This window comes from Anomalospiza imberbis, chromosome 6 (assembly GCF_031753505.1).
Source record: "Anomalospiza imberbis isolate Cuckoo-Finch-1a 21T00152 chromosome 6, ASM3175350v1, whole genome shotgun sequence".
Classification (NCBI taxonomy): Eukaryota; Metazoa; Chordata; class Aves; order Passeriformes; family Viduidae; genus Anomalospiza; species Anomalospiza imberbis.
This window is the reverse complement of record NC_089686.1, coordinates 32913365-32925581: the sequence shown is the minus strand read 5'-3', so window position 1 is coordinate 32925581 and position 12217 is coordinate 32913365. Positions and strand designations below refer to the sequence as shown.

The 12217-nt window shown below is 35.3% G+C and overlaps 1 protein-coding gene across 3 annotated transcripts in view; it reads right to left on the bottom strand.

Annotated features, from left to right (window-relative positions):
* The window catches only part of PALS1 (protein associated with LIN7 1, MAGUK p55 family member), a 55631-nt gene that overhangs the window by 27994 nt on the left and 15420 nt on the right, over nucleotides 1–12217 (bottom strand). For all 3 annotated transcript variants that reach the window (XM_068193142.1, XM_068193144.1, XM_068193143.1), the window contains exon 2: nucleotides 422–931. In XM_068193142.1, the coding sequence (XP_068049243.1) occupies nucleotides 422–784 (363 nt within the window). In that variant the 5' untranslated portion in view covers nucleotides 785–931. The remainder of the gene's footprint in view (nucleotides 1–421; nucleotides 932–12217) is intronic.

Here is a 12217-nt window from a genome sequence, read left to right as displayed (position 1 = left end):
GAAAAAAGCACTATTATGTTTCTCCTTAAAGCATCAACAACTTTTTTATTTTAAATTACAATTTATGTTTATTCATTCCTTATTCTGGTCTACAGTTCATCAAACATCATAAAATTGGGTATTACTTACATGGTTTTCCCCAGCCTTGAGAAGATAGACACATTGACTAAATTAATTATTATCCACAAGGTATTTAACTGTTCCCCAAATGGATCAGTTTTGAAGAGCCACTTGCTAAGCTACATAGCCTGATGTTTGGCTAAATAAACATACCCCAAACCACTACAAATCTGAAGGACAAGAAGACTTTAAAGATGTTTAGGAAAGATTAGCTAAATTAGGTTTACAGTGGCCTAAAAGAGCATTAATATCAAATGAATCTTTACTCTGTTAGCCCACTCACTGCATTTTACCTACCTAGTGTTTTCACAGTGTAATGAGGACTCTCCAAAACAATCCCTTCTTCTGTGTCAAATATTGGATTATCTATTCCAGTTTTAGGAGGAATTTGTGCTAATTTCTTCAGCCTCATGGAAGCAGTAAGGTCCAGTTCTTGTTTCCTTCCCTCTTCTTCTCGTCTGCGCCTTATGTCCTCCTGTTGCTGACGGATTCGCTCCAGTTGAGCACTGCGCCGCATGGGCATCATCCTGGAGCCCAAGTCCCCAGGGCAATCAACAGCCATTTCTCTGTGCTTCTGAGGTTCCTCAGGAGACACAAGATCCACATTTTTTGTTTCATTGTCAGAGTCTTCTGTGATATGTCCATTCATATGAGAAGTTGTCATGATTATTTGTAATTATGCTTATGCTCTTCAAACCAAAATGCTGCTATTAGGCCAGTTTGTGTTATGATATTGTGTAAAATCCATTATAGATTCAAAAATACGTCCCTTCCATCACAAGACACTTGAAGAGGCATCCAGGAGGAAAATCTAATGACAGATATTAAAAAAAAAAAAAATTAGTGAATAATTGGACCAATAAGAAAACACCTAAGGTCCCCAGGCATCAGAACAATGGAATGTTGCATCCAAATTTACAAAGTGGCTCTTCCCCTACTAAGAACTACAGAATCCTTACAAATCTGTTTCACATATTTTGGTAGACTTCAGGTGCCAATGTCAGAAAAGGAGCACTGTTCCAACTAAAGTTAAAATCTTTTATTCCTCAGTAAAAAACCGTGGTGATTCTGTACTTAACACAATTGCAAAAAAGCAGTTTTCAGAGGGTTCTCACTCATGTTTTAATTTGTACTTTCATTCTTAAAAATTCCAACACAAACCATGCTTATAATCCTACAGACACTAAGTATGAAAAACTTGTTATAAACAACATGTTCATAAGAACTTGAGTATGCTGAACACAAGTAAAGATATTTGCATTTATTGTTTATAAATTGAGCCATTTTATGTAAACATTGCTTCCTGGATTCAGAGAAGACAGGTCTGACATAGAGTTCATCCAAAAGATACTATCTAAAGTAGGCAGGAGCTGCACCTACACAATTACAAATACAGATAAAGTCCTAGTTGATAAGGGTCTGAAGAATTCTGGTTAGCAGCTACTCTTAATACTTCCTATAGGTATGCATTAAAGCAGGAAGGATTAAATACAAGAGTTAAAATCCTTGTGTGGGAGTACGGACATACAGATTTGACAGAGAGTAATAATTAATTTCCACAGTCAAGTATGACATTCCACTATACTACACAAAGCTTAATCTGGTTTCTTATTCCTGATGATTCAGGCTAAAGAGCTTAAGTGTCCTGATAAATATAACCACTCATCTCTTAAATATAATACATGTAACAGTGTGTTTTATACCCAATACTTCATAAAGTTAACGAACTTATGACTAACTGCCTTTCCGTCAGTGATCATTATTGGCAATCTGTCCAATCAAAAGGTCATAAAATTAACAAACAGTTGTGTACCATATTACCACTATACTTAAATTTTCAAGTTACATTTTATATTTTCTTTAATTTTACTGAAAAGAAATAATATGAAATATCTTTAAGTTTTATTACACACTGGAAGCACCAAGACAGAAAAAAACCCCAAAAAAACCAAAACCACCTACATTCTTATACCAAATGTTTTGTGTTTGGAGGAGGAAGGGAAGGATGTTTACACTGTAATTAAGTTGAAAATTAAATATCTATAGTTCTGCTTGGGAGAAGAAGAAATAGAAACTCCTACACAAGTTTTTGCCGGCTTGCAATTCTAAATATGTAGAGCTTTTCATTTTCATGAGGAGTAGCACAGAGCATACAGCAACAACAAAATTATTTCCTTTACTTGTTTCCTCTCTACCCCCTGCTACTAAAATAGTTATTACTAAAATCATCCCAATAAGAAAATTAAATTAAAGCATTTTTATGGTAGTAAAAATTCTTTTTTGCCCTTATAAGACACTTAATTGCACTCCACTGATCAACATCCAATACTCAGCACTCACACATTCAGAAACAAAAAAAGCTGATCAAAACCTCCAAGGTACTGGGGCTAGCATTCAAGTACCCCACAATTACTCAGTGGCTGTAAATCCTTCAGTTAGTGCCCAACTTAGAACAGCTTTTCAAAGAATAAAGCCATATAAATTTAGCATTTAGAGAGGGTTATATAAAGCATCACTTTAAGAAAAAGTTCTGTGAAAGTCAGAGTAAGGTGGAGAAAAAATTAGCCAAACGATCCTCAGGAAGCTACATTTCCCCTTCTGAAAAGGCAACTTCTCTGTACAGAAATACCAATCCCCAAAAAGGAAGCCTCATTGGCAACAATAAAATTGCAAAGACCACTATTTTAACTGTGGATGGAAGATAATTGAAATTCTTTTAAATTCAAATTGTATTGGCCACAGCTTGTCTGAACACTGAGCCTTTCAAAGCTACATTAATCACTTTTCAACTGTGACAAGCTGAAAAAAACTCACATTCCTGAGTCTATAGGGTACAACCAACAGGTGCTGAAACAGTGAATAAGGTGCTGAGGGGATGAATAATACCCATTTAACCACCACTAAAAAAGTCAAAAACAGGGTTTGAGGACCTGCAAGAAGCAAAACACAATTTTACACTCAATCATGTGTAAGCTAAATGATGTCACACTCTCTAGTGAAATCTTAATCAGAAAGTAGTATCAGAAAATTGAGTTGATGGCCAATGCTTAAAATCTGGTCAAGAATATTTACAGTAGGATTAGCTACATATCCTCCATCAAATTTCAAATGCCAGTTACAAAAATGTATATAGAGTGAGATGATTTAAAATCTCTTTAGTTTAGTAATGTGAACTGAAGACAAGAGAAACAAAAATACAGTCTGGAGTAAAAGGCAGCCTTAGTAACACTGGTTACATTTTCAGTATAAACTGTGTGAAAGACACAAAGGACATATAAATTCTTTGAACAGGGTACCAAGACATTTAAGTGACCTGTGATAATAGCTGCCTACTTTCAGTATTCAAGATCTGAGTCAATCAAGTAAAAAAGAAACAAAAGCTACAGAAAATCAGAGCTCTCTTGTAGTCACATTTTAACAGCAATAGTCAGAAAACCACAATGACAACTCAAGAATTTTGGAATTTTAAATAAAAAGTATTTCTGGTGTCCCAGAAAGCTAGATACTTCTAAAACCAGCAATAAACAGTACAGCAGAAGAATCACACCCCGATTATACAAAAGATGATACAAAATACCATGTTATCAGGCAACCTAATATTTGACCTTATGCAAACACCAAACCAAATACACGAAAACCTGATCCCATACATAACTAGCTGGTAAACCATAAAAGCATAAGCATGCAAGTCTGGAATACTGAACAACTTCCTTTAATCAAAGAACTTCTGATAAAGAGTGACCCCTTCCAAACCTAAGCCCCTCTCCTTCTTCCTGTTGTCTCAGGTCTGGATCAGACATAACAAATCATCATCTCTAACTGTTTTGGAAAGAATGCTATTGCCCAACTGCAATAAATGAAATAAACACGTAAGGGGAAAAAAAAAAACAAAACATATCAGCTCTCAAGTCCTTTTCCACAATGGTCCTAAGGATGCAAAATGTAAAATATTACACTGATAAAACCTTTAATTTGGTTCTCAAATTAAGGTGTGGCATAGCTGAGATTAAAAATAAGATTCAGCTTAAGGGAGATACTAGGAAAAGAAAATTTTATTTTAAACAATATGCATGGCATCAAAAGTCATAAGATGAACGATTTCAGAAATTGTTCCCTTGGTTTTTCTTTCTGAAGGTTTCTTTTGCAATTTTAAAAATTCTGTGACAGCAACAATAAGGGAAGGTTGTTACACCAAGTCTGTTCTCTGCAAATTGTTGATTATCCAATAAAACAAGAGAAGCTTATTTTGCCAAATTAATATTTAGTTCTATGGAGAAAAAATTGCCAACTTACTCAAGAACAATAATTTTTACTACTTCATTTGTACAGTCTATATAATAGCATTTGTAATTAAGAGAATTCCTTTCTACTTCAGAACTTGGTAGTAGCAGTTCCTATACTTTCCAGATATGTACAAGAGCCTGTTACACAGCTTGACTGCTCAAAGTTTAATAGGGTTAAACCATGGCTTTGAACATCTTGCTTTGAACTGCCGATATCTAACTGGGGAATCTCAGTGTTTCCACATGACACATAGAGCTTTCCAAAATAAACCAGATTTATGACTCTCAGTCCAACTTTGTATCACAAGTCTTACCAACACAGTCCTGGAGAGTGTATGTGAAAGTCTCTTCTTCACAGATTACTTTTATTTTTGGCCTCCAGAGGAAGATTTCTAAAAACTGATAATGTTAGTACAGCTATTAAAAAACAGCACTTCATTCACTCTGGTCATCACTGGGCATCATATAAAATTCTGACTGGGATGTAATTATGAACAGCAAACAAGCCATACTTCTGACGCAAGTTCGTAACAGCAAAATTAAAGAAAAAGCACAAGTACTGTCTTGGTAACTATACTTACTATTCTCAAAAATACTGTATTTTACAAGCCTTCATTCTTCACAGCTAGCAATGTCAGGCTTCTATCATCTTTTTAAACACCCTGAATACACTAAACAAAGCACAGACCCCAAAAGCTCCGTAAAAGAATAAACATACATAAATGCAACCATCTTGGTGTGCAAGGCTGATGCTAGAATAAAATATATACTAACAGAGACTGAAATAAAAGTGCTGTAAGGTGGTTCAAGTTTTCACTTGCTTCCTGGGGACTGTGGCTGGTGTGCATAGCAATCCTAATTGCTTTAACAACTAAATTCTGTACAGTAAAATTAAATTTGTTTTGCTTCAGCGACTTCCAAAGAGTAAAAATGACATTTTCTGGAGGCTGAGGTTGTGTGTTACATTTCAGCAGTGTTTAAAATTCTTTCATTGCTAGAAGTATGATTACATCTGATAGTTCCCTTTTTAAAATTCATTAAAGCTGCAAATTCTGAATGACTGCAAGGAAGTTCAGTGCTTACCTCCAGTAAAATTTCATTAGTTTTGGCAGAGATTAGAATGTAAAATCCCAACCTACATTTGTAATTTTAATATAAAAACAAGAAATAGATATTAAACATTAGCACAGTGCAAGGATTTATCATCAGCTTAAAGCCATATACTACAACAGACATGGTATATTAAAATATTAATTAAAAACAACTGGAAGATGAATTCTAGGTTGCTGAAGTGGATTAGAAATTAGATTAAAATCACATACAAGATGCTTCCCAATATCTGAACTACTAATAAAATATGAGCATAAAACTATGCTACAGGTCTCTGCCATGTATTATAAATGGCTCACATAACAGTGTGTCTTCTGGTATTTTTACTCAGTACTTCAGATTCTAGGAAAGCAAAACCTAAGTCATAAAAATCACAAAATAACAAAGTAAAACACTTCAATAATTCTACAAATGGAAGCTCGGTATAGGAAAATAAAAAATAATTTCCAGCTTTCCTTGCATCATTTCCTAGGCACCATTTTTTCTTCAATGGGATTTCAGTGAATCTGCAAGATTAGGAAACTTGGAAAGCAGTTACATAAAGGAAAGCACAAATCACATTGCACAGCATAAAAATTACTACCACTACTTGATGATAGTTAAAGGTTGGAGTTTATGACAGAAAGTAGTTCACAGATATTTCCTATGACTCTTAATAGTACCTGAAATAATTGATATAGCCTGGAACAGACTAATGTTTTGCAAAAATAAGTAAAAGTTACAAAATTTATGATAATACCTTGATACCTCTTGTCTTTAATTTACAAAAAAAATCTGTAATGAAAAAAAGAATTTTTACACTAGCTTTGCAACATGTTCAAGAAAATGACTTCTGGCATGGTTTGATTTTTCAGTCTAATATTATTATTTAAACTATTCTTTCCTATAACTAGATATTCTAGCATAGACTCTAGTATTGTAAGCAAACTCTTCCTTTAATATCCAGCTGACACTTGTTTTAATGATTTCAAAACAGGGTTCATTTTAACACCTGTCAAGCACAGTAACTCAGTACATGTGAATTTCTAAGGGCTCTCAGACATGCCGAGAGGTTTTAGCATTCCACACTCACTTAAATGTTCCAGATATGTGGATCAACAGCTAGAAGGACAAAACCCTCAAACTGATCATTATTTTCATTGTTAGCGGTTTCGAAGTTACATTCATACCACAACAAAAGCAATGTTAATTTGAAGCATTAAAACACAGAGAAACTGAAAATTCAAATGCTAAGGTTAGATTCCAGATTTATGAACAGTATAAACAAATTGCTCAGCCTGCAAACCTGGGACATTATAAGCACATTTTTATATCACATTGGTATTACATCTAAGAACTGTGCTCTATTTAAGACAAGACATCGGATTTTATTAGGCTTGTTTATCTGTTAATGCAATGTCACCACTCAAAAGTCACAGATCGAGAATGGGCCTACACTATCAACTTCAGAAGACACAAGGTGACTCCCTACAAAACAGATACAAACCAAGTGTTTTCCATGAAAAACAGGCACCAATAAGAGCTGTACATCATGTCAGTCAGCAGCCACTTCTCTCAGGCCTCCTTCCAGCAACAGCACCTTTGTAGGAAAACATATGCAAGGTACCTTTGCAGCAGTTGTATGAAGAGGGAGGAACAATTAAGGCTTATTTAAATTCCTGCCCATCTCACTGTGAAAGACAAATGCTTCGTGTTCTATCAGCTGCAACCTTTCTTGGTTAGCATAGCAACAGTGAGCTCCTTTAATCAGCTAAAATTGATAGCACAGGTCAAGCCACACACGATAGCAGAGAAGCACTCCACACGAAGCTTTCCGTAGTTGTAACACATCTTTCTACTGCATTTATCAACACTTTTTTTTTTCAGTTACACAAACAAAGTGCTTCCTAAATTGACTGAGATTTGAAACACTAAGAGATTGGAAACACTAAGAATAAACATATCATATACCACAATTCCCTTTGTTTTAAATATACACTACCACTTACACATTATTAATTCCTGCTTTTTAGATCCAATGAAAAATGGATAGGGAGGAGAATAATGTTACAGCTGGGGTGAGAGGGAATGACAACAGAAACAAACTAAAGTCGGTTTCAAGAAGCTTATTGCTAAAAGTCACAGCCAGACAAAAAAGTTAAAAGGCTTGCCGGGGTCAGTTAAGCAATTCTGTAACATAGCATTTATGTTCTAGGCTCTGTTCATATTTTGTATCCTCAATAAAGCTTCAACACAGCTGTGCTGACAAGTCCTAAACTGTGGTGAGGAGCACAGCAGAGGGCAGACTCTGCAGCAATTAATGAAAACCTGAAAAAAACCCCAAAGCTGTTGAAAAAAAGAGCTCAAAGAAACACCCAACACTACAGTTCGTTAAATGGTCTGACACCCACATCACCCCAAAACAGCACACAGATATATCACCCCAGCATCCCTCCATGACTCAGAGTAAAGGCTACAACTATGCATACATTTGAATACTCAGTTCTAATCAGATCGTTAGCACCAATAATCCCTGCGACAAAACTTTTATTTTATATATAGATATGAGTGGATAACATAAATGCCAACAAGATGCAATGAAAATATGACATAATAGTATGAGGAAAAAGGAGTTACCTTAATTTAGTAGTTTTTAAAATGTTTAGAAACCTTCAAGCATAACAAATGAAGAGTAAAGAAATTCCTAGAATTCCAGGGATTGTTAACAGATCTCACAGGACAGCCAGAAGCATGCTAACAAGACAGTAATTTCTTATCACCCACTCAAAGCTAAGACTTCAGCTTTTATTGTCTTAAAAGTAAATATGCCTATCCTCACTTTCAACAGTGGTTATGTTCCCTGTGAAATTAAAAACAATGCTGCTATTTTAGTTTTCTAATAAGATTCCTCCAACCCCCGTGAAACTGTGTCCTTGTTAGCTCAGGTTCTTGCATTCTGGTCTCATTTTAACCCCCATGTTTTTTAGCATGTTATTTTTAATGTCAATGCTTGCCACTGCTTCACTATGTAAAACACAGTATTAATGGGTACTAGTATGTATATGACACTGTCACTTCAAAGAGGTATCTGAACCAAAGCTAAATTAAATTGAAGTTACAATGTTCCACAATTTACATCTCATCTGACGTTTAAATTCACACAAAATGGCATTAGTTTAGTACTCCACAGCAAGTTACTCTTAAGCCACATTTACAATACTCTAAAGAAAGACTAACTTCTTCTTGACTTATTTTAATACTCCAATATCTGCTGAATTCAATTTAGAAATATCACCTAAAGAAAATGGAAATACAGCTATTCATCTAAACCTTTCATCCAAAAATGCTAAAATGCTAGCTGTCTAATTCAGCAGTCTTCAGAGATTATACTGGGAACAAGACTGTCTTCTCTAATTTTATATGATTGAGCTATAGGCCTTGCAAGTTCAAAAAAGCAAAATATTACAACATTATGTAACAAAGATGTATGTGCTAGCTTCTTTCATGTGGTCATCCTCCTTAGGCTCTCTTTTCAACTCTATTTTGCAAAATTAAGTGGATACATGTCAGGGATGATTTTAAAAGCTTTTTTTAAAATGATCCCAAATGATATAACCTGATTAGCTGTGTCACTATGTTACTCATAGGTATGTGGGGGCAAAGGTGTTAAGGATCTTCTGACTTTTTTTTCTGAGCACAAAAATAGGTTGAGACTTCTAAAACTTGACATTCTGAAAAACAGGACATCAATCACAAAACTATGTAACTATTCTCTCCGCTTCACAGGACTCACAATCACATACCACAAACTAAGAACAACCACATTTCATTTGAGCTCTTCTCTAATTATTTATAGGAAAAAAACCCAATGTACAAACTATTTTAGCTACTCAGGTCTCTGATGTCACAAGACTTTCACTCCTAAATTCATCTGAGATGGTGGTGACTGTTTCACTGAGCAAATTCCTAAAAAACTGCTGCATAAATTTTAAAGTTTTATTCCAGAAGTATTTTCTCTTGATACGTGTACGGTTTTCTTTGTTTAATTAGCGTTATCTGTAGCTGATTTTTCTGGAGGGAACTGTAAGCGAGGCATACAAGCCATGGCAGTGTGTATAGATTTTTTTAGCCATTCCAGTATTACTAGCATGATGAGATGTCCTGCTAGACATAGATGACAGAAGACCTTGCTGCTACAGACAAAAAAAGCTCTCCTCAGCCAGGACAAGTGCAGTAGATAACTATGGCAAATGTACCCTCTAAAGAACTAGTGGGTGACAGTTGAAGATTGCAGAGGATTATGCTCAACCAAATTAATGTCCATGAAATCTGCTGGGATGCTTATCAGTCCTGAGAATACAAACGGCAAAGTCAAAACTCAACGTTTTTCAGGCTGAAAAAAATGTTGAGAATTTTCAGTGCTGTAGTTTCTTTACACTGTGTCAGTCACATTACTTAATATTTGCAAACATTGCAGTAATTTTTTCAGGGAACTCTTATAAATTATATGTTTGTGCATAACTGCCAACTGCTAGAACAGAACAAAGCTGACTAGGCTTTCAAGTGTGCCCTACTTCTGCAGCCTTCCACACACAATCAATAGTTCATGAATGTATGACAAGAACAAAAAAAGAGATTGCCAGTATGATTCCTTGGACTGTTAAACTGTGCTAGTTTGCTGCTGCCAAAGATCTGCAGTCCCATTACTCTTGCTCTTGACTGCTCCCTTATGCTCCCCACTTTTGGGTTGTACAGCCATGACCTTCTCTGACAGTTCTGAAGCCAATCAAATCAGTCACCAAGTAATTTTAATTCAACAAGACTGCAGAATGTCACAAAGTACTTTTGTTTGGTTGGTTTTGGTCAAATTGGCATGCCCAAACATATCACAATAATCTGAAAGGTGACAAGATTGGCATAAAGGTCAGGAGCAAATGTTTTGAGACCAGGGAGGTAAAGAGGTAAGAATAAAGACAAATACAAACTCTTAGCCCTGGCAGCAGGGAGACAAGTCCAGATGGGACTACATCTTATGGAACCATATTCTGTGAGTTCTCCTCACCTCCCACAAAAAAATTTCATCAACACCTACTCATTCTTTTCATCCTTACCAACCCAAACATAATCTACAAAAAAACCCCACAAAAAAACCACAAAGAACTCCCACAAGACCCCAACCAAACAAAAAAAACCACCAAAAAAAATCAACAAAAAAACAAAAAAACCCCAAAAAACCACAGAAAAGCAACCACACACCTACGACCATTTGCACATCTTCCTGATGATGTAAACAGGGTAGTTAAAAGGGAAGTACTGGTTTCTCTTAAAAAGCATACTCAAACACTGTGGGTGTAAAGCAACACAAAATTTTCATTTATTTTTAAGCATATTTCCTCCCAAATAAATATGACAAATTAATCACCCTAGTATTTAACTTGGTGAGTTCAGTATCTGAACATCTCTGCACATTCATTACTTCAGGATACTCAACTAGTATTCTTTATTATCTTTGTGTAAATAGTATAATCCACAACTCAGAAGCAAGAGCTTTTTTCCCCCTCTTTTTATAAAGGACAGGAATAACACAGATAGATCTTAATTTTCTGCAGCAGAAGGCATTAAACAGATCACCTACTGATTAAACAGTACACCTACTGGTCAAACACTAACACAAACAGAAGTACTTCCTCAGACATACAACAGAATTCATATACGGATAACCACTCGGGAATGGACAAAAACTACAAAACACCTTTCCCACTATTATCACAATGATCTTTTAAACTTGCAGGAGCAATGTCAAGCATGACCAAAGAACTCATGCTGATTCCTGGGTCACACTATAAGGGAAACCTGCTGTACATACCTACACCATGCAGTAACTTAAAACACAGGCCACATTGTAAATGTGCATAAAAATATTTTATGTGAAGTATGACCAAAATTTCACTATAGGATGTGAAAATCAAATGCTCTGTAAATAACCTACATTACTAGACTTCATAATAAAAATGCATGAGAAAACTTCACAAGGTTATAAAGACATAACATTAGAGACCTTCTGTACCTTATCAAAACAGTCTCCTTCTTTCCTATTAAATCCAAGTGGACTCTTGGGCCTAATGTTAGCAATCTGTTACACAAATCAAAATAAAATCCTGTTTCACAGGATTTCACAGTTCAGCTCTTTTCCTAAATCAAAGAATGACCATTCAGTTTCTGAAGCTTTGTTAAAGCGCTTGTTCTTTTTATTAAGAAAGCATTAGAATTTTGTGATAAATTCACAGGAATGTAAGACTCCTTTCTACATGAAGGCAGGCAAACTTTTTTCAGTATGTAATGGTGCAATAATCCTGTCCAGAAAACTGTGTCATCACTTGAGCAGTTGAACTAAGTTACTGAACATGACTATGGAAGCCAGGGAAAAACACTGGCAAGCTAAGTGACTTAAGTCCCTCCTCAGAACCCTCAAATCACGTTAAGGAACAAAAATTCAACACTTAGGAAAGTGCAATCAGCAGAAACCTTTCTTTGCCTAAGATCATAGAGTGAATCTTTTAGTGTAATGAACTTCCAACACATCATTTGAACTTAAGGAAGTATTTCTTCTCAACTTTATACTAATCAAATTGAAGATGACTCTTCAAACAGTAGTGTTATAAACTTTGTTAAAATGTTTTCTCTCTTTCTAGCATCTTTAATGCCATTTTCCCCACCCAACTCAT